Source organism: Netta rufina, assembly GCF_964035555.1.
Source record: "Netta rufina genome assembly, chromosome: 30".
Taxonomy (NCBI): Eukaryota; Metazoa; Chordata; class Aves; order Anseriformes; family Anatidae; genus Netta; species Netta rufina.
Window position 1 is genome coordinate 2,664,248 of NC_140154.1, and position 23,193 is coordinate 2,687,440.

The 23,193-nt window shown below is 48.9% G+C and overlaps 2 protein-coding genes across 2 annotated transcripts; one reads left to right on the forward strand and one right to left on the reverse strand.

Moving 5' to 3' along the window:
* Positions 1-12,185: 12,185 nt before the first annotated feature.
* On the forward strand, positions 12,186-13,127 carry LOC311220209 (olfactory receptor 14A16-like; the record flags this gene model as incomplete). Its single annotated transcript, XM_084303674.1, has 1 exon — positions 12,186-13,127. The coding sequence occupies one exon, from the start codon at positions 12,186-12,188 to the stop codon at positions 13,125-13,127; it is 942 nt and encodes a 313-aa protein (XP_084159800.1).
* Positions 13,128-21,901: 8,774 nt separating this feature from the next.
* Positions 21,902-22,843, reverse strand: LOC311220210 (olfactory receptor 14C36-like; the record flags this gene model as incomplete). Its single annotated transcript, XM_084303675.1, has 1 exon — positions 21,902-22,843. The coding sequence occupies one exon, from the start codon at positions 22,841-22,843 to the stop codon at positions 21,902-21,904; it is 942 nt and encodes a 313-aa protein (XP_084159801.1).
* Positions 22,844-23,193: the final 350 nt, after the last annotated feature.

Here is a 23,193-nt window from a genome sequence, read left to right on the forward strand (position 1 = left end):
CCATTAGAGGATTTGTTCTTATGGGCGGGGGGCCCTCCCTGCTCACCCTCCCTCTGGTCCTTGCCATGGGCCACAGGGGACTTCTGCTCTTGCACCTGGAGCACCTCTCCCCCTCCTTCTTCACTGATGTTCGTGCCTGCAAGGCTGTTTCTCACTCCTCTTACTCTCCCAGCTGCTGTGTAGAGCAGCGTTTTTTTTTTTTTTTTTTTTTTTTTTTTCCATCTTAAATATGCTCTCACAGAGGTACAAACAACATCGCTTATTGGCTTGGCTCTGGTAAGCAGTAGGGCCCTTACCTAACATGGGGAAACTTCTCGATTCTTCTCACAGAAGCTACCCCTATGGCCCCCTGCTACCAAAACCTTGCCATGTAAATCCACTACAGTTGGAGAGCCAAGGAGTGATCAGCAAGACTTGCTCACCTTTTAATAGTTCCATATGTCCAGTGTGAAAGTCTAATGGCGAGCAGAGGCTAACAGTGGACTATCACGGCCTGAACAAAGTCACACCACTGCTGAGTGCTGCAGTACCAGTCATGCTAGAACTCCAATACAAAAATGGAGACGAAGGCAGCCAAATTGGTATACCACAATTGCTAATGCATTTTTCTCCATCCCTTTGGCAGCAGCACGCAGACCACAGTTTACTTTCACTTGGAGGGGCATCTGGTACACCTGGAATTGACTGCCCCAGGGGTGGAAATACAGCTCTACCATTTGCCATGGACAGATCCAGTCTGCACTGGAACAAGGGGGAGCTCCTGAATACCTGCACTACATAGATAACATCCTTGTGTGGGGCAACACTGCAGAAGGAGTTTTTGTGAAAGGGAAGAAAATAATCCAAATTCTTCTGAAATCTGGTTTTGCCATTAAACAGAGTAAGGTCAAGGGACCTGCACAGGAAATCCAATTCTTGGGGGTAAAATAGCAGGATGGATATTGCCATATTCCGATGGATGTTATCAACAAAATAATGGCCATGTCTCCACCAACTACTGAAATAGAAACACAAGCTTTCCTAGGCCTTGTAGGATTCTGGAGAATACATGTTCCAGGCTACAGTCAGTTTGTGAGTCCTCTATATCAAGTGACTCGAAAAAGTAACTGTTTCGAGTGGGGCCCTGAGCAACAACAGGCCTTTGAACAAATCAAACAAGAAGTAGCCCATTCAGTAGCCCTTGGGCCTGTCCATACCAGACCAGCTGTGAAAAACATACTTTACACTACAGCTGGGGAACATGGCCTTACCTGGAGCCCTTGACAGAAAACCCCAGGAGAAACTAGAGGTTGACCTATGGGGTTCTGGAGCTGGGGTTATCGAGGATCAGAAGCCAATTACACCCCAACTGAAAAGGAGATACTAACAGCATATGAGGAGGTTCAAGCAGCTTCAGAAGCTGTGTGTACAGAAGCACAGCTCCTCTTGGCCCCATGGTTACCTGTGTTATATTGGCTGTTCAAAGGGAAAATTCCCACTACACACTATGCATCTGATGCTATGTGGAGTAAGTGAGTAGTGTTAACTACACAGTGGGCTCAAATGGGCATGCCTAACCACCCAGGAATCCTGGAAGAGATCATGGACTGGCTGGAAGGCAGGGATTTCGTAGTACCAACAGAAGAGGTAACTCGTGCTGAAGAGGCACTACCATATAATGAGTTGTCAGAAGACAGAAAGCAGTATGTGTTGTTCACTGATGGATCCTGCTGTGTGGTAGGAGGCATTGGAAATGGAAAGCTGCTGTGTGGAGTCCCACACAAGTTGTCGAGGCCATGGAAGGGGAATGTGAGTTGAGTCAGTATGCAGAAGTGAAAACCATACAATTGGCCCTAGAGACTGCCGAAAGAAAAAAAACGGCCAGTTCTGTATATCTACACTGACTCATTGATGGTGGCAAATGCCCTGTGGGGATGGTTGCAGCAATGGAAACAGAGCAACTGGCAGCACAGAGGAAAACCTATCTGGGCTGCTACCCTGTGGCAAGATATTTCCACCCAGGTAGAAAACCTGGACCTAAAGGTACATCATGTAGATGCCCACATGCCCAAGAGTCGTGCTACTGAAGAACATCAGAACAACGAAGAGGTGGATCGAGCTTCAAAAATTGGTGGCTCAGGTAGACTTGGACTGGGGACGTTAGAGTGATCTGTTTGTAGCTCAATGAGCCCATGAAATATCAGGACATTTGGGGAGGGATCACAGAATCACAGAATTTCTAGGTTGGAAGAGACCTCAAGATCATCGAGTCCAACCTCTGACCTAACGCTAGGAGTCCCCACTAAACCATATCCCTAAGCTCTACATCTAAACGTCTTTTGAAGACTTCCAGGGATGGTGACTCCACCACTTCCCTGGGCAGCCTGTTCCAATGCCTCACAACCCTTTCAGTAAAGAAGTTCTTCCTAACATCTAACCTAAAACTCCCCTGGCACAACTTAAGCCCATTCCCCCTCGTCCTGTCACCAGGCATGTGGGAGAACAAACCAACCCCCACCTCGCTACAGCCTCCCTTGAGGTACCTATAGAGAGCGATAAGGTCTCCCCTGAGCCTCCTCTTCTCCAGGCTGAACAAACCCAGCTCCCTCAGCCGCTCCTCGTAGGACTTGTTCTCCAGGCCCCTCACCAGCTTCGTCGCCCTTCTCTGGACCCGCTCAAGCACCTCCATGTCCTTCTTGTAGCGAGGGGCCCAAAACTGAACACAGTACTCGAGGTGCAGCCTCACCAGAGCCGAGTACAGGGGGACAATCACCTCCCTAGCCCTGCTGGTCACACTGTTCCTGATACAAGCCAGGATGCCGTTGGCCTTCTTGGCCACCTGAGCACACTGCTGGCTCATATTCAGCCGACTATCCACCATCACTCCCAGGTCCTTCTCTGCCTGGCAGCTCTCCAACCATTCCTCTCCCAGCCTGTAGCTCTGCTTGGGGTTATTGCGCCCCAGGTGCAGGACTCGGCACTTGGCCTTGTTAAACTTCATGCAGTTGACCTCAGCCCATCGGTGCAGCCTATCCAGATCCCCCTGCAGAGCCTTCCTACCCTCGAGCAGATCGACACACGCGCATAGCTTGGAGTCATCTGCAAACTTACTGAGGGTGCACTCAATGCCCTCGTCCAGGTCATCGATGAAGATGGGGGGGACGCCCTGGGGAACGCCACTAGTGACTGGCCTCCAACTGGACTTGGCTCCATTTACCACGACTCTTTGGGCCCAGCTATCCAGCCAGTTTCTAACCCAACAAAGCGTGCTCCAGTCCAAGCCAAGAGCAGCCAGTTTCTTGAGGAGAATGCTGTGGGAAATGGTGTCAAAAGCCTTGCTGAAGTCAAGGTAGACCACATCCACAGCCTTTCCCTCATTCACCAAGCACGTCACTTTGTCATAGAAGGAGATCAGGTTCGTCAAGCAGGACCTGCCTTTCATAAACCCATGCTGCCTGGGCCTGATTGCCTGCTTGCCCTGCAAGTTCTGCATGATGACTCTCAAGATAATCTGCTCCATGAGCTTCCCTGGCACATCAAGTCTAACTCCTGGATCCAACTCCTGGCACCGCACAGGTCTACCCAAAAGTTTAGACCATGTGACTAAGTGCACAGTCCAAGCGCTTTTTAAATTCAGACAGGCTTGGTGAAGTGACTGCTTTGCTGGGGAGCCTGTTCCAGTGTGCAACCAACCTTTCGGTGAAGAACCTCTTCCTGATGTCAAGCCTAAACTTCCTCTGCCTCAGCTTAACACCATTCCCATGGGTTCTATCACTGGTATTTACAGAGAATAGGTCACCTGCCTCTCCACTCCCCCTCGCAATGAAGTGTAGACACTGATGAGGTCCCCCCTCAGCCTCTTCTTCTCCAGGATGTACAGGCCCAGTGACCTCAGCCGCTCCTCATACATCTTCCCCTCTAGGCCCATCACCATTTTTGTCGCCCTGTCAGGTGCAAGTTTCATGCAGTGTCCCCCTGAGGGACAGCACTGATACAGCCTTGTTTAGAAGAGCATTGGAGGCAGTGAGGACAAGTAGACAAAGGCAATGTGAAGGTGTCACTGACGTGTAGGAAAACCTGATGTGTTTCACCAAGCACAAGGGCCAGGCCTTGACCCCCATTCCCTGGGAAGGGAGATCCTTTCCCTTCACACCTTGCTCAGGCCTCTTACTGGGGCAGTAGGAGATGGGGATGTGCATGGCCAAGCGAAGGAGAATGGTACAACCCCTGCCTGGTCATTGGTAGAGAGGGGTAAGGAGGCAATGAGGCCCTTGTGCTTTAACAATAGGCTGTCTCCTTGTGAATGTCAGTGGAAGAGACAACAACCAGAGCCATGGACACAAAGATCACACTCTTGTTGGGACTTTCAGCCTTGCCAAAGTCCTTGTTCCTCTCCACACCAGGCAGTCCTACGGACTCCCAGACCTGCAACTTTTTTCCTGCTGGCTGTAAACCCTTGACCGTGTGGTGCCACACCAGATCTGAGTTGTCTGGTAACTCAGATTTGCTTGGTACCTATTCCTTGCAAGGCAGCTCTTTAGGAAGCTGGCCTGGTTCCTGGTGAGCAGCACCACAGCTTGTGTGGCATCCCTCGTGGTGCCCAGGCACTCTTCGTCCTGGGCATTGCTCACTCTGTAGGGTCCTAGTCTGCCCTCATGTGTGGGGTTCCTCTTCCTCCGGTGCAGGACTAGGCTCTTCTGCATGCAAATATCAACAGGTTTCTGTAGGCAAAGTCCTGCAGTTTCTCAAGGTTCCCCTGGACTGACGCTGCATTCTGTCAGCTGTTAATGTCTGCATGCAGATGGCTCACCCTGATTATGCTGTCTCTCACAAGATAACAGCAGCAGGAATTGCAAGACAGTTGAGCCAATACAGGAGTATGTAGTTGAATGGAATTGCAGCACAGACTCAGAGAAGGGTAGGGAATGGAAGGCTGCCCAATTCCACTTCTTCAGTTCTTCCTTCTCATTGTAATAAATGGGTCAGTCTTCAAAATAGAACTATAATCAAAGTTTACAATTTATTAAAGGAATAGAGGTAAGCAAACAGCGCTGAGTGCACTGGGAGTCTCTGCTCCACCAAGACGCACACCAGTTACATCAAGTAGCTGATTTTTATGCTCCTAGGCTAATACATATTCATTACTACTACTAGGGTATGTAAGACAGAAAGTCACATTCATCATACAATGTGGCCCTAGCATTGTTCCGTACTGACACGAATCAGATGAACATATCTCACATCATGCATGCTGTTATTTTGTCTAGAACTGCGTCCTATACACAAAAACACAGCACCATCCCAGTTAATAGGAAGAAAATTAAGTCTGTCCCAGCCAAAACGAGGACAATATCCATCCCATTCTATACCATCTGCATCATGCTCAGCCTCAGTACTTTCCGATTAATCACCACCACCTTTTCTCTTTTGATATACACAGAGAGATATCATGCCCTTAGTCTATGGGTGTCCTGATGTTGTCTAGGGTTGAGTTAATTTTCCTTCTAGTAGCTGGTATGATGCTGTGTTTTCGATTTAGCATTAGAAGAATGCTGATTACACGCTGATGGTTTAGTTGTTGCCCAGCAGTGGATTGCTGGGGGTGCCTGAGAAGCTGGTGGGGACAGAAACAGGACAGCTGACCCAAAGTGGCCAAAGGGATGTTCCATACCACACGATGTAATGCTGAACAATCAATATGGGTGGCTGGCCAGGGTAGGGCTACCACTGCTTCGGGACAGGCAATCATCATCATGATCATCAGCATCATTGCTTGTATTATTTGTCTTCCTTTTCTGTCCTATTAAACTGTCATTATCTCGACCCATGATTTTTATTTTTATTTTTTAAAATATATATATATATTTTTTTCCCCCTCCTCATTCTTTTCTACATCCACTGGGGGTGTAGCAGGGTGTGTGTGTGAGTGAATGGCTGCGTGGTGCTTATCTGCCTGCCGGGTTAAACCACACTCTTTCTGGTGCCCAACATGGAGCACAAAGTTTGAGCCAATGACAGATCTGACCACAGCATGTTAAAAGAAAGCTAATTTAAAAAATTAAATGCTTATAATTATAAGCATTTATAATATAATATATAATATATATATAATATAATATATATAATATAATATATATAATATAAATGCTTATAATTAAAATTATAAGCATTATTTGATTTTAATAGTTGCTGATCACAAATATGATTATTTATTTATTTATTTATTAATCTCAGGTCTGTTGTGCAAGATTTCAGAATTGTGTTGTATAGAACATTACTTACTGTATGTATCTCCTGCCATGCTGTTTGTCTTTTCTGATGGCTGGTTAAGTTTATTCTTTTGATGTATAGTGTAACACTGGCTTTTGATATGGTAAAATTCCTGGTCATTAAACTAATCTGGTACTTGTACTTAGCATTGCCATTACCTCCATACCTTGGGAACCATCTCTCAGGAACTACTAAGAATTACACTCTTGACCTTTTCTCCTCAGGAAACCAAACCATGGAGGAGACAAGAGGAAGACACTTTTACCCACTGGTTCACTCTCTCTTCCTCCTTCACCTCCCCCTTCTCCTCCAGGCTAGTTACAATAGCTCTTCAAATTTTTGAATATGGTCAAACCAGACGGTCAAACCAGCATGTTCCTATTATGTCTCCTGAATGTGTTTCAGCTTTTGTTTATGTCAAACAATCACTTAAGAATGCTATCCAGAGATCTGTCTAGAGTCAGGAGAGTTAGGACTGGCAGGGAGTGTGGGAGAATATGGGCAGGCACCTAGAGCAGTGGGTACCTCCACTGCTTTGGAACTTCACCTCTGAGAAAGTGCAGAATCCTTTAAAAAAAAAAAAAAAAGTGAAATGCTTGAGAAAGTGGTGTTATTACCCTGGCATTTCCAGACACATATCAATGCAATGTGCTGGACCTTGACCTATGCTTAACAAGCCACAGTCAACACCTCCCCAGCTGCTGTGACTTCCTGCAGACTCACGCCAACCCATGTGACAGGTTCATCAGCCAGTCCAACCCTTGTGAAGGGCCCAGCAGCCACTTCAAACCCTGCAACAGGCCTTGCAGGCATTCCAGCTCCTGAGATGGGCCTAAGTTAGGTGCGTGTGTCGATCTGCTTGAGGGTAGGAAGGCTCTGCAGGAGGATCTGGATAGGCTGCACCGATGGGCTGAGGTCAACTGCATGAAGTTCAACAAGGCCAAATGCCAGGTCCTGCACCTGGGGCTCAATAACCCCAGGCAGAGCTACAGGCTGGGAGAGGAATGGTTGGAAAGCTGCCAGGCAGAGAAGGACCTGGGAGTATTGGTGGATAGTCGGCTGAATATGAGCCAGCAGTGTGCTCAGGTGGCCAAGAAGGCCAACAGCATCCTGGCTTGCATAAGAAGCAGTGTGGACAGCAGGGCTAGGGAAGTGATCATCCCCCTGTACTCGGCTCTGGTGAGGCCGCACCTCGAGTACAGTTTTTTGTTCAGTTTTGGGCCCCTCGCTAAAAGAAGGACAATGAGGTGCTCGAGCAAGTCCACAGAAGGGCAACGAAGCTGGTGAGTGGTCTGGAGAACAAGTCCTACGAGGAGTGGCTGAGGGAGCTGGGTTTGTTCAGCCTGGAGAAAAGGAGGCTCAGGGGTGACCTTATCACTCTTTATAAGTACATTAAAGGAGGCTGTAGCGAGGTCGTGGTTGGTCTGTTCTCCCTTGTGCCTGGTGACAGGACAAGGGGGAACAGGCTAAAGTTGCGCCAGGGGAGTTTTAGGCTGGATATTAGGAAGAACTTCTTTACTGAGAGGGTTGTTAGGCATTGGAATGGGCTGCCCAGTCACCATCCCTGGAGGTCTTTAAAAGACGTTTAGATGTTGAACTTAGCGATATGGTTTAGTGGAGGACTTGTTAGTGTTAGGTCAGAGGTTGGACTCGATGATCTTGAGGTCTCTTCCAACCTAGACAATTCTGTGATTCTGTAAATTCAAACTGACCCCTGTGATAGACCCTATAGCTACTCCAAAACCTGCAATAGGCCATACAGCCACTCCAACTCCTCTGAAAGACCCTGTAGCCAGAACAACTCCTGTGTTGGGCCCTGCAGCCACTCCAGTCCCTATGATGGACCCCATAGCTGGGCCAGAGAACCAATCTGTGTCAGTATTGGTTGCCTCTTTATGCAAGAGAAAACAATGGGTGTGGAAGTCAGTTTTTCTTTAGAAAGGAAAGAAATTCCTACCTGGACAAGAAAGGAGGAAGAAGATGAGGCAGGTTTCTCTAAAGCTGGGCCATCATGGAAGCAGGAGAACAAGGAAGAAGAGATCAAATAAACATCAGAAACCAAGTGATCCCTTTCCCAGGGTAAGCTAGAAGGTATGGGAACAGATTTCAGCCATTATCTCAGTGAGCACATTGTCACCTGGCTGCTCCAGTTCTCGGAGAAAGGAGCCAATAGCCTGGAATTAGAGGACAAGGAAGCCAAGCAGCCAAAATCCCGATCTAGGGAAGGGGTGACTGACAAAGGGAACTTAATCCTGTCATGCCTGAAGGAAAGGTATCCTTTCAAGAAAGGTCTTGTATGTCAACCAGGAAAGTGGACCAACATGCTGAGGGATATCCAGTACCTGAGGGAATTAACAATGCTGAAGGCGATTTGTAGGAACCTAGACAACAAAGAGCTATCCAGAGATCCAGGTGAAGTCAAGTGCACACGACCCATATGACAGAAGTTTGTACAGAGCACACCATCATCATATGCCAGCTCATTGGCAGTAATGACCTGGGAAGACCAAGAGGAACCCACAGTGGAAGAATTTGCAACTATGGCATTACAAAGTCTCTCTTCTTCCCTATGGGCCTACATTTCGTCTTGAGAGAAACTTTCTCATGAGGTGCAAGAACTACAAGAGAATACATCTTCTTCTTCACCTGCACTAACCAATACCTCAACTATCAGGTGTAAGCATCAATAAAATTCATATAGTGGGTGCATACTATGTGTCACCTGTGGTTTTGACTGTGTGACCATGGAAAGGTCATGAGAAAATGGGGTGCAAAAAATCTACCTCCACACTAGAGGCAAGGAAACATACATGAAGTGCAAGGAAAAAACATTGGCAAAAAGTGGTTCTTCTGAGAAAATTGCTGCTCCAGTTTCTAGCGGCAGTCCTCCCAACAGCGTAATTAATACTATGAGCAGGACTGGAGGGACCCAGCCTCCAGCCAGGGGGAGGAAGGGGACAATCAGTGACAAAAGGGGACAATCCTCAAATCGACTTTGAAGATTATTGGCCTGGCACATCAAACCCAGGCTGAAGTGAGTCCAACTGGGAAGGAGTGGCAAATGCAACCCATTGGGACTGGCCTGGAGGCTCTGTGCAACCTTGGCATAGACTACTTCAGGAGAGGGTACTTCAAAGGTCCACAAGGGTATTGGTGGGCTTATGGCACAGCTGCCTTGGAGGACAGGAGGACAGGAAACAGTTGTCTACCTTGCCCACGCTCTCACAGGACCCTGCTGCTGTGGAGGTGCTGATGGCCAATGAACAGCAGGTGCCAATCGCTACCACAACAGTGCGCCTGAGGCAATATTGCAATAACAGAGACTCCCTGATTCTCATGCATGAGCTGGTTCATTGACTGGAGAGCCAAGGAATGATCAGCAACACTTGCTCGCCCTTTAATAGTCTCATATGGATAGTGCAAAATTCTACTGGTGAGTGGAAGATAACGTTGGACTTTTGTGGCCTGAATGAAATCACACCAGCGCTGAGTGCTGCTGTGCCGGGCATGCTAGAACTTCATTCAGTACAAACTGGAGTCAAAGGCAGCCAAGCGCTATGCCACAATTAATATTGCTAATGCATTTTTCTCCATCCCTCTGGCAGCAGTGTGAAGACCCCACTTTGCTTTCACATGCTAGGTCATCCTGTCCACCTGGAATTGACTGGCCCAGGGCTGGAAACACAGCCCTACCATTTGCCATGAGCTGATCCAGACTGCTCTAGAAAAGGGGGAAGCTCCTGAACACCTGCAATACCTTGATGACATCGCTACGTGGGGTAGCACAGCAGAAGAAGTATTTGAGAAAGGGAAGCAAATGTTCCAAATCCTTCTGAAAACTTGTATTGCCCTAAAACAAAGTAAGGTCAAGGGACCTGCATAGGAGATCCTAATGTAGGCTGTCCAGGTTCAGGGGGACCCGTGCTGGGGGAAAGGTTGAGCAGCGAGTGGTCAGTGTGTGATGAGCAATTGCATTGTGCATCACTTCCTTTATACATACAATAATAATAATAATAAAATTTCTTAGTATTTATTAGTAGTATTTCATTTTCATATTCATTTTCTGTCCTTTTAAACTGTCTTTATTTCAACCCATTATCTTTTTTGGGGGGTGGGTGTGAGCTAACATCTGTGTGGCGCTGAGGTGCCTGACAGGTTAAAGCACAACATGTTTGACAACCACACTCCAACAGCACAAATCACACTTTAAAAAAATCAGTCTCTGACATCTACAGAGAGAAGCAGTCAGTGATGACTTCAGTCTGTTTCAAACACCACACCCCAGGAGAGGTTTAAGGAACTGTCATCCCTGAGGCCTTGGGGACACCTCGAGGGAGCGCAATGGCACAGAGCAAGCAATCAGGAGTTGGACTCAATGATCCTTATGGGTTCTTTCCAACTCGGGATATTCTATGATTCTGTGATGCCATGGTTGGGTGCTGTGCTGTTGAGATGGCCAGTCTCCTAGGCTCAAGGGGAGCTCCTGGCAAGCGGGCAGTGGTGCAGAGAGACAGCTCTGCCCAGGAGCAGCTCCTCTGCACAGCACAGCAGGGCTGGGGGCTCTGAGTGCAGGTGGCACAGGGAGAGGAGAGGAGAGAAGGAGAGAGGGCTTGGAGGCAGTGAGGAGCGCAACAACAGAGGGCAGTGTGTGGCAGGACAGATCTGCATGCTCTTGACACCGTGAGTCTCTGGCAGCAGGGCAATGCAGGTGCAGTTGCCAAAGAGGTCTTCTACATCTGGCACATCCGATGGCTGATATAACATATGTCCAGATGGTTCTCTCTGGTTATGCAGTGCTTTAGAAAATGACATTATGAGGGGGCGTTTCAAGAGGAAGATCGAGCCTTGATTTATCTGAAGGGTAAGGCTTTTTCTGCCGTCTGTGCTTTCACATTCCTGCTGTGGAGGGGAGCAGGTTTCGTGGTAATGAATTGTCAGATTTGTACAGGAGACTGAAACTCCTGGAGTATTGCACTGAGAAATCAGTCTGTCAGTGGTGAAATGTGTAACGTACCTTCCCAAGCCTCATCTCACAGACAGCACCAACATCACATTGTGGTCCTCTAAGGTTTGGTCTAAGCTGATCTTTAGGAGCTACAAACCTCCTGTCTTTGGGAGGTGTCTGCAGGCCAAAGCAGAGCACAAAGCATTTGCAATGAGCATGAGCTGCCTCCTCTGCAGGCAGAGCTGCAGCACAGGAGGGTCTGCTGAGTGTCCGTCTGTCACTCCCTGGCCTTGCCTCCCCTGGCAGCAGCACGCTGGCATTCCTCCTGGCTTTTTCACCTGGTCATGCTGCTGCTGTTCTTGTTCCCAGGCTGGCTGGGGATGGGGGTTTCACATGCACTTGGAGTGAGCCCTCAGTGTGCTTGGGAAAAGGGGAGTACAGGGTGAGGTGTCTGGAAATGTGTGCTTTGAGACTGGATTCTTCTCTCCAAAGAGACACCAGCACAGGACAGTTGACACTATGACTGACAGACAGACTGGATGTGCTCTCTAAAGGACACTGCACTAAGGACAACGTCCCTTTGATGATCCACAAGGTTTACTTAAGTACAGTAGAAATGCTTAGGATTTATGCCTCATAAACAACCTTCAGGTGTGGTGGAGCAGCTAGAATGAAAGAGACAAATAGAAATCACCATATGAACTTGCTTTGGGGCAGGGCTGACTCCCGCAAAGCCCACACAGAGTCCGTGCTCTCAGTGAAACCCGTAAGCAGCATCAGTCAGAAGTCATGAAAGGAACCTGCCAAAAGTCTGAACAGAAGTGGAGATTTGTTTGGGAAGGATTAAATGAGAAATGTGATGAGTTTTCCTCTGAAATGAGAAATAGAGGCTTACATGAAAAATTGAAATATTTTTTTCCAAGAAAACTCTGTTGTAAACTATCAGTGTTTTTCTGTTCCTTCAGCAGGACCCCACGCCCGGAAACAGCAAATGGCCAACAGCAGCTCTGTGAGTGAATTCCTCTTGCTGGCGTTTGCAGACACGCGGGAGCTGCAGCTCCTGCACTTCGCGCTCTTCCTGGGCATCTACCTGGCTGCCCTCCTGGGCAACGGCCTCATCCTCACCACTGTAGCCTGCGACCACCGCCTCCACACCCCCATGTACTTCTTCCTCCTCAACCTCGCCCTCCTTGACCTTGGGTCCATCTCCACCACTCTGCCCAAAGCCATGGCCAATTCCCTGTGGGACACCAGGGCCATCTCCTATGAAGGATGTGCTGCACAAATTCTCTTTTCACTCTTCTTGGTTGGAGCAGAGTATTCCCTCCTCACCGTCATGGCCTATGACCGCTACGTTGCCATCTGCAAGCCCCTGCACTACGGGAGCCTCCTAGGCAGCAGAGCTTGTGCCCAGATGGCAGCAGCTGCCTGGGGCAGTGGCTTTCTCAATGCTGTCCTGCACACAGCCAACACATTTTCCCTGCCCCTCTGCCAAGGCAATGCTGTGGACCAGTTCTTCTGTGAAATCCCCCAGATCCTCAAGCTCTCCTGCTCAGATGCGTATCTCAGGGAAGCTGGATTAATTGTATTCAGTGTTTCTGTGTTATTTGGTTGTTCTGTTTTCATTGTTATTTCCTATATTCAGATCTTCAGGGTAGTGCTGAGGGTCCCCTCTGAGCAGGGCCAGCACAAAGCCTTTTCCACGTGCCTCCCTCACATGTCTGTGGTCTCCCTGTTTATCAGCACTGCCATGTTTGCCTACCTGAAGCCCTCCTCCATCTCTTCCCCATACCTGGACCTGGTGGTGGCAGTTCTGTACTCGGTGGTGCCTCCAGCAGTGAACCCTCTCATCTACAGCATGAGAAACCAGGAACTAAGGGATGCAATGCGGACACTGGTAGAATACACAATTCTTCAGCATATTCGCCTATAATAATATGCCGATAATCAGAAATCCCTGCTTTTCTCAGAAAGTTTTTACATATTTTTATTATTATCTATCTGTACTATTATTTTCTATATATATATTTTTTTTTCTGATTTATAAAATATTATCCTTAGCCTCCTACAGGTTAATTATTTTCTGATGGAACATTGCTTCCTGTGTAGATAAACTCAATAAGGATGTCATTGGAAATTCAGTGGTCTCTTGTGCCATCTCTTTTCATCTACTCTGGAGCTGGGGGAGCAGCCCCAGCATGCAGGACGGGCTCAGGGCCAAGAGCCCGGCTGCCACATGGAGGAGTAGCTCTGGTGGCCCTCAGGGCTGCCCCTCACTGCCCGCTGGACTCTGCATCTCTGCTGCCTTTGGGTCGGGGCTGCTGCTTCCCTGGAGCCATGGCCATGGCCAGCAGCAGGACGTGGCCTTTTTGCTACTGCTCTCTTTTGGCTTCCACTTTGTTTCTTTGTGCTCTTGTATCCGTGTTGCTCTTGAGGTCTCATATGCCTTGCTGACAGTCCTGTGGTCTCTGCAGTGACATCCCTGTGGCTGCAGGCAGCAGCAGGTAATGTGAAGCCGTGGGTCACAGCCGGCCTCCCTGATAGAACCACAGAAACAAAAGGGGCTGCTCAAGGCAAACCCAGAAGCATCAATACCTCCTCCAAATGTGTCATCAGGAATAGAGCCAAGGGATTGCTCCCTGCTCTTCTGTATTCTGGGGTTTGTCATGGAGTGAAGGACACAGGCTGAGAGTACTAGGGTGGTCTGTGAGGGACCAAGGGCAGGACATAGAGCTACCTTTATGACAGCACTTACCAAAGCAGACAACAACTGGTCTTGGACTCATCTGCATGGGAATGTGCCCCTGCTTTGGGGCTGATGGCTGATGCCAGCCAGGAGAGGCAACTGGATCTGCCAGGAAATGTCAGGGGAGCCAAGTGATGTGCTCAGTGAATAGAACCTCATAAAATGAGTGACCATCCAAAGAATCTTTTAGGGGGAAAAGCATATTTGAGGGGTCTAGGAGCTAAGGAAGGCTCTGCAATGCCAGGGCAGGCACTGAAGAGCCAGCAGATGAAGGCATATAAGACTGCAGAATAATTGATCCTATTTAAAGCCTTGTGGGCCAGATCTGGTCATCCTTCAGGGCTGCTTTCATTTTTCTACACAAAGGGGGCCACTGCCTCCAAGATGCCTGTGGGAACACAAAGCATGCATAAAGGCCTGCAAAAAGTTACCCTGGGTCTGTAGGAGCCATTCTGGAACCAAATCTTGTAGGCAGGATGCACACTTCAGCTGCTGGGCACATTGTGCAGGGTGCTGCTACAGGCCTTTGTGTCCTTCTCCATGCTGGCTTAGGAGCTGCTTCTTTCTCAGGAATAGAATAGCCAATAGAGGTTAGTCAGATACTCTGAGTTCATGAAAGCCATCAGAAAGCTGCCCCTAAGAAGATAACTGATATTGGGAAGTCAGGAGAAGCCTGGCTAGGAGAGATATGAGATTTGAGGGAGGATAGGAAAACCTGGACAGCAGAAACTAATGATTTTGAAGAAGAAAGAATGTTCAGGTAATGTTGATCCTGCAGTAAAGCTGATGTAAAGCAGTCATGTGAGGGCTTTGCCCTATTTTAACCTGTAACATTAATACTTAAACCTAAATGCTACTTCACACCCTGATGGGAATACACTGCACTAGTGTTTGACCACAGTATCCCTTGAAGCCAAAAGTAGTCCGTAGCCCCACTACATTATCTTTACTCTCTTGCTCACCCTGATCCCTGCCCATAACACTACTTTTAAAATGCTCTATTTAGCCCTAGACTTCTTGCAGATCTAAACAAAACCCTAAAACAAAGAACTTGCACATACCCTACCCACAGACCTGACACCCCAAGCAGAACAATAAACCCTCCCACTAAACCTTTGATTATTCTCTAACATAGAAATGTGAACCCTAATCCCTAATCCCATACTTGAACAACACCCATGCCCCTGTTCCTGTGCTTCAACCTTCTCACCTTCAACCCTTTTCCTAACCCATAACTTTAGGTGCTTGGCCCCCTAGGGCAAGGCATGAATCTTCAGGTTGCTATGCAGTCACATGGCATTCAAAGCTGAATGTGAGGGGCCATGGATCTGGTCAGCTTGTAGGCCACAAGGAGGAGATGGGTGGGAATGCTCCAATGAGCTCAGCTCTGCCTCAGGATCTCATGCACCAGCAGGAGGAATGTGACTGTGGTGGTGACTGTGAGGTCACTTCTGTCTCCGAAGTTGATAGGGCAGCAGCAGGAATGCATCATGGAAAGGGACTGTGAGGTCACTTCCATCTGGACTAGCTGACTGGTCACCCTTGACTTTCACCTGAAATCTGTACTTTTCAGCTGACATGTCCCAGTGGTCCTGGTAGTCCAGCAGAAGGCACCTGGTTGGCACGCTGACTGTGGGATCCCCTCTGCCTACATGACCAGGAGGACCCATGTAGAAAGAAGGCCCCAATATGGGTTGTCATGTCCCTTATGCTTGTGTATATGACTGGACAGCAGGAAGCACAAGGCTTTGGTGTGTCTAGCCAAGAAGCTGCAAGGCCAACAGCAGGCGCATGGCTTGGAAGATGCTGGTGACTTGTGTCTGGTTGGCTGACAGGCTGCAAGAAGGCTGATGGGTTGGGATGTCTACTTTAGGAGTGGTTTCCACCCTGATGAACATTTCTTTGGCAGTAAGAAAGAGCAGGAGTGAAAAACTGCTACAAAGTGCACCTTGGAAGGTTGGCACTGGACAGAGGGATGAAGAAACATCCCTCAAAGAGTAGTGCTATGGTACCAGAGGTCACCTGAAGAGTGTCCATGATAAGACCCTGTTTTTATGTTTCAAGGAACAGCTGGTGAGGGTTGATGAGACATTAGTGAAATGATGGAAATGCTGGGATGAGAGCAAGGTGGTGAACAGAGATGGGTGTCTGCAGTCTTCAAGGAGAAAGGGCAAAGTATAAGACAGCATAGTAAAGCCTGCAGAGAAGGCAGAGGGTGCTGGCAAGAATGGAAGGTCCCAACAGCCCTGACATTTTTGTCCCCTTTGCTAGAGCTTATGAGTAGATGAGATGTAGTCATTGCAATGGAGACTCACTGCAAGCTTGCAACCCTGTGCAGAGGCAGAGAGGTGTCATGCCACTGTTCTTCTCTGGCATCACACTGCCCACCACATCCCACAGACCCCCAGGAAGAGCCCTAAGCCAGGCATAGGGTGCAGGATCTGCCCTCCCAGTATGTGCGGCCAGGCCTTGGTCCTTCTGCTTCACTAAAACCAACCAAGACCTTTTTCAGCACAGTGCCTTTGCCTGTCTGTAATCATGGCCTCCAATTAGCTGCTCTAACAAGTCCCTGAGGAAGCTGTCTTAGTAATAGCCATCAGAGGGGCCCATTAATACTCCAAGTCACTTCAACTTTTCCTTCTGGCTTTACTTTCTCAAGCAATTGCATCATTCTCCTCTCAATACCTGAGCTTCATATACTCAGCACCAAAATACACTGCGGAACTCATTAAAATGAAGAAACTCCTAACATTTCTTCCATAATTTTCTTCAAGACATCAAGAATTCTTCAGCTAATTTGGGAGCTTTCATGTTGTAGTTAAGGAAGAAGATATCAAAAAGCACTAATAAAATATTTTCTCATTTTAAAGGGAGAATTTTGTTGCATTTCAGTTTGGAGCATCATTCTCTAAGTGATATTGATCCTGGGTGTCTCCTTTGGAGATTTGCATAGGGAGGAAAAGCAGACACTTGAGGTCTGACGCTGCATGGACAACCTTGCTCCTCACCACCCCAGCCCTGCCATTTCTCTTACTGGCCACCAGGTAATTGCTTCTCATTTCCTTACAACAGACTTCACTCAAGGCTGCAGCTGGATGTTACAGCCCCTTTGCACCAACTCCTACCTGCTTTACTACGAGACCTGGCAGCACACAGATGCAGAAGTTTTTTTCCTATTTCCAACCAAAGAACAGGAAAACATGCAGCAATTAAAACAAAAACAAAACAAAACAAAACAAAACAAACAAACAACAACAAAAAACAAGCTCTTCATCTTGTATGCCTTCTGTGAGGTTTACCTTCCCAACAGGATGATTGATAGGATGTTCTAAAAGATGAGGTTCCTGCTAAGGAAACAATTAGACAGACTACTGACAGATGGGCAAGCTGGGCTGCTTCTAACTCAAAGCTCAAAGCAGCAACTGGGTCAGTGAGAGTGGTCTGAATGATCAAAGAATAAGGGGAGGGCAAACCAGGAGAATCATGGGAAGTGCATAGGTCCAGACAGGCAGCTGGAAAGGGGACATCCAACATGGACTGTTTCATCAACACAGATGCAAGTACCTGGCTGATGAAGGAGCACATCATGATAGATAAAGCGATGACAATGCAAGTACAGGTGAACACCAGTATTTATTTTCCTGTGATGAATTTACATCCTGACAATTCACATTTATTCATGGTAGAAACTACACTGTGTGACATTTTATAGAAGGGATTGAATCTTCTGAAGTGATGAGTAGTTGCTCTATTAGTTAAGTACCAAAGAAATTACTGGGTATTGAGGCAGAGCTTTGCTGTCTGACCATAAGCAATCAGGAAAAAGCATGAGAGACCCCATTGTATTTGAGATAATTCCCTGGATTTGCAGTTGTCAGAAAGGACCTGCAGGAGACCAGAGCCTTTTGGGGGATTCAGGTGGAGGTAGGAGTTCCCAGGGAAACTCCACTGCCAGCAGTGCTCTTTATCCGCGCAATTATAGTCCAGCCCAGAACACAAACCCCTTCAAGGACACACCCCTTCTTCAGTGAATTCCTGAGACTGACCCAAAGTTGAAATGGCCATTGGGAACCCAAGATACTCTCCTTTGTTTCTACTAGACAGCTGAACATCCATTTACCATCCTGGGTCATCTGCGGCAAATTCAGTCTGCAAGACTACAGAACAGGACACTTCAAATGGCTGAAACAGAACCCATCAGCTTGCCCCACTTTGGGAAATCATCCCCTTCAAACTATGAGTATGAAAATGAAAAATGTAAAATGACTCATCAGGTCAATGCACAGAGTAAAGAAAAGTCATATATATTGTGCTGTAGTGGTAGAAGGCAAAAAAGCACTGCATTGTGCCTCAGACTAATCAAGGAGACATAATTTAGTTCATTCACAAGATAAAGAAAAACACTCTAAGTGGAGTGAACAATGTTGATTTGTGGCCTAAAATGAAAAAGGATGTTGATCACTGGTGAAGGAACTGTCCCTTTGTGCCATCACCAGTGCAAATTACACAAGAACTACATCACACAAAGTAACCTGTCCCACCCTGGCCCTGTCACCCTATGAGGCTGGGGAGAGGAAAGTGACAGCAAAGAGATGCATTTGGGTGTGAAAGGTGAGGCCCAGCAGAGACAAGGAGTCGAGGCAGTGGGTAGGGGAGTCCAGGAGAAGCAGCCCAAGGGGTGGTGCTGCTTGTGAGGACACGCTTGTGCCAGCAGCCTGAGTGGGCTGCAGCTGTGCACAGGTGAGGGGAGGCCAGGAAGCGCATGCCAAGAGCACTCCTGCCAGCAGGGACAAGGCTGGGGTCAGGGGCAAAGGGAGAGGCAGGCCCAGGGCAGAGGGTTGCAAGGGCGCTGCTGATCTCCCTGCCCCTGCAGAAGCCACACTAGCCCTCAGCAGATGTGCTGGCTGGCACGCACAGGGAGGTCCTGGTGTCCATCAGAGAGCAACAAGAAGTGTGCTGGAGAGGGCCAGGGCGAGGTGGGTGGCAGAGCCCCATGCAGGAGCTGGCTGGGGGTCCCCTCTGCTGCAGCCACTGCACGGAGCATGGCAGGAAGAGGGCAGACAGGGCTTGTGGCCATGGGGCAGAGCCTAGCCCTGGACTCTCCATGACCACCTTGCAGGTCCTGGTGATGTGTGGAAAAGACTCCACAGCCATAGGGTTGTAAAGTAGGTATACTTTATTGCGGTGCACCGGGCACACTGGGAATAGGTTCCCTCAAAAAGGTGCGCACCTGCCTGGTCGGCTCTCACAACTTTATACATGTACATGAATACTGTGATATATTACATGAGCTCTAATACATATTCATTAATTTCCCCCAAAAGGTGGACCTCTTCCAAGTACTCATTTCCATACTCCCCGCCCTTAGCTCCTTTCGGTTGCGCCTGCACAGTGTAGCCCAGTGCTCGTGGGCAGGGGTCTTTCAGGATGAAGGCAACGAGGAAGAGAAGGTTAAACTTTTTACCTTTCTGGACTTTGACCTGCTGTTGGACAGTATTTAGAAGTTTTGTGTTTATCTTTGCCTTGTTTCCTGGCAACAAGTTGTTCATCCTTCCCTAATGAGTTGTTCGTCCTTCTCTCATCCATTGGCCTTGAGTGATATCTTCGTTTTTACATCTGCTTCTCACAAGGTTCTCATCTACATCCCTGTAATTACGATGTTTTTAGGTTCTCATTCATATCCCTGATAATTAGGATACTTTACCATATATGTGGCTAAATACTAATTCGGATAAGTTTTAGTATCTTCCCCATCTCATTGACAGGCTGCAGTGAGGGAATGAATGCTCTGCGCCCCATTCCTGCTCTGCCCAGACCAGCAAGGGCCCAGAGCGGCCTCCTCTCCCCTGCCCCTGCAGCTCTAGGTTCCCTTTGTGCAACCCTGGCTCTGCAGCACCAAGCCCTGCTGGGAGCCCTCCCCTGCATGTTCCCACCACTCCATGACACTGCTGTTGCCCTCTGCCGGGCACTGCCCAGCCCAGCCCAGCCCAGCGCCTGCCCACCTCTCCCCACCTCCCTGCCCTCTCCCCAGCCCTGCCCAGCAGACCAGGCTAAGCTGGCCCCAGGGCAATGCCCACCGCAGGCTGATGCAGGGCTCTGAGCACGACCACCACAGCCCCAGCCCCTCGCAAGGCACTGTAGCTGCTGGGACAAAGGTGGCTCTGGCTCCCCATCAGCCCCTGGGCTGAGGCCAGCCATGGCTCAGGAGATGGAGGTCTGTGAAGCTGCAGGACCCTTGCTCTCTTGCATGGGAGATCCCCAGCACAGAGTGCCTGTGACCTGCAGGGCCAGTCCCGCTCCCCAGGCCTGCACAAGAGACCTGGCTCAGGCACAGAACAGCCTGCCCCAGGCACAGAGCAGCCTGCCCCAGGCACAGAGCAGCGTGCCCCGAGCAGGTGCCTGCATGAAGACCTTTCTCCTTTACCCATGTGCACAGGCCGAGAAATGCTGCCCTGCGCTTCCCCAGGACCATCCCAGTTCCCAGGGAGCCTTGCCCAGGGCAGTGTGTCCATGCTGCCTGGCTGGCCATTGCTCCTTCTCTGCCCATACTCCCTGCAGGGATCCGAGCTGGCAGTGCTGCTGTGCAGAGACAGGGACTGTGGTGCCCTGCGACCTCTGGAGGAGTCCCCCCTGCCCGTGCTGCTCAGGGTGGGCAGCAGACCCAACTCTGTGGAGATCTCTGCTGCTGAGCCCTTTTCCATCTGCCCTGATGGCTCAGCAGCACAGGGCAGTGTTTGGCAAGGCCATGGGGTGTCTCTAAGGGCACAAAGTGCTGGCGAGTGCTGCACAAGACCTAGCCCATGAAGCCTCAGAGATGTTGGGTATCAATTACTCTGCAGTCTTATGGCCCCTCTGCTGGTGGTTCGTCAATGTCTCTCCTGGCATTGCAGAGCCTTCCTTATCAATATCAGATCCTCCTTATCTTATTCCTCAGATTCACCTTTTCCTTTACAGGACTCTTCTTTGGAAGGTCACTCATTTTATGAGCTTCTATTAACTCATATTCACCCACTCCTCACTGTATGTTGCCTGTGGCAAGCTCCAGACCTCTCCTGGCAGCTCTAGTGTACTCTCCCAGCAGGCATCACCAATCAGCAAAGGGCACAGTCCCATGCAGACAGGTCCAAGACCAGCTGTTGTCTGCTTTGGTAAGTGCTGTCATAAAGGACACTCTTGGTCCAGCCCTATATCCCTCACAGACCACCCTGTGACTTTAGAATGGTGTGTTTCACTCTGTGAAGAACCTCAGAAAACAGAAGAGCAGGGAGCAACCCCTTGGCTCTATTCCTGGCAGCAGCTTTGGAAGAGGGGTCCAGGCTTCTGCATTTGCACCGAGCAGCCCTTTTTGTTTCTGCGGTTTTATCAGGGATGCCAGCTGTGACCCAGGGCTGCACATTGCCTTCTGCTGCCTGCAGCCACAGGGATGCCACTCAGAGACCACAGGATTGTCACCAAGGTACACGAGACCTTAAGGATAATATAAAAAACTAGAACACAAGAGAACAATGTGGAAACCAGAAGAGAGCAGCAGCAAAAAGGCCACATCCTGCTGCTGGCCATGGCCATGGCTCCAGGGAAGCAGCAGCCCGGACCCAAAGGCAGCAGAGAGGCAGAGCCCAGAGGGCAGTGAGGTGTAGCCCCGAGGGCCACTGGGGCTGCTCCTCCGAGTGGCAGCTGGGCTTTTGACTCTGAGCCCCTCCAGCGTGCTGGGGCTGCTCCCCCAGCTCTAGAGGAGATGGGAAGAGATGGCACTGGAGATCAATGAATTTATGATGACTTCCTTATCCAGTTTATCTACACATGAAGCCTGGTTCTATTGGTAAATCGTTAACAAGTAGGAGGCCAGAAATAATATTTACATAAGAAAAAATATAGGAAATAATAATACAGACAAATATTGAGAAAAAATATTGTGAGATTTTCTGAGAAAAAAACTAGGATTTCTGCTTTTAGGCATATTATTATGGGTGAATACGCCGAAGAATTGTATATTCTACCAGTGTCCTCACTGCATCCCTTAGTTCCTGGTTCCTCATGCTGTAGATGAGGGGGTTCACCGCTGGAGGTACCACCGAGTACAGAAAAGACACCACCAGGTCCAGGTATGGGGAGGAGATAGAGGGTGGCTTCAGGTAGGAACACATGCCAGTGCTGACCATCAGGGAGACCACAGCAAGGTGAGGGAGGCACGTGGAAAAGGCTTTGTGACGTCCCTGCTCAGAGGGCATCCTCAGTACGGCCCTGAGGATCTGAATATAGGAAATAACAATGAAAACAGAACAACCAAATAATACAGAAATACTAAATACAACTACTCCAAATTCCCTGAGGTAGGCATCTGAGCAGGAGAGCTTGAGGATCTGGGGGATTTCACAGAAGAACTGGTCCACAGCATTGCCTTGGCAGAGGGGCAGGGAAAATGTGTTGGCTGTGTGCAGGACAGCATTGAGAAAGCCACTGCCCCAGGCAGCTGCTGCCATCTGGGCACAAGCTCTGCTGCCCAGGAGGCTCCCATAGTGCAGGGGCTTGCAGATGGCAACGTAGCGGTCATAGGCCATGACGGTGAGGAGGAAGTACTCTGCTACCACCAAGAATACTAAAAAGAGGATTTGGGCAGCACATCCTTCATAGGAGATGGCCCTGGTGTCCCACAGGGAATTGGCCATGGCTTTGGGCAGAGTGGTGGAGATGCATCCCAGGTCAAGGAGGGCGAGGTTGAGGAGGAAGAAGTACATGGGGGTGTGGAGGCGGTGGTCACAGGCTACGGAGGTGAGGATGAGGCCGTTGCCCAGGAGGGCAGCCAGGTAGATGCCCAGGAAGAGCGCGAAGTGCAGGAGCTGCAGCTCCCGCGTGTCTGCAAATGCCAGCAGGAGGAACTCACTCACAGAGCTGCTGTTGGGCATTTATTGACATTGGTCATAGTTTTCTTTCAAATAGGAAAAGACAGAAAATTGTTAGAACAGACTTCCCTCAGGAAAACCTATTGCAAGTTTAGAGCACCCCCAGCCCAAGCCTTTCTCTGTTCGAGAACCTTTCATTAGCATTCTTGCTTGAGCTCCAGGTGGTGCTGGCTGAGAGCACCACTGGAAGGTGGGGCTAATTTGGGCTGCAAAGTAGTCCTTATGCAGCAAGAGGGAAGGAGGAACATGGGTGAAACTAAAATTCAGTCCACAGGTCTGAATTTTCCACTGCTCTAAGTTTTTTTTTTTTTGCAAATATATCATCTGAATGGAGAGTACAGTTGCTGACATTT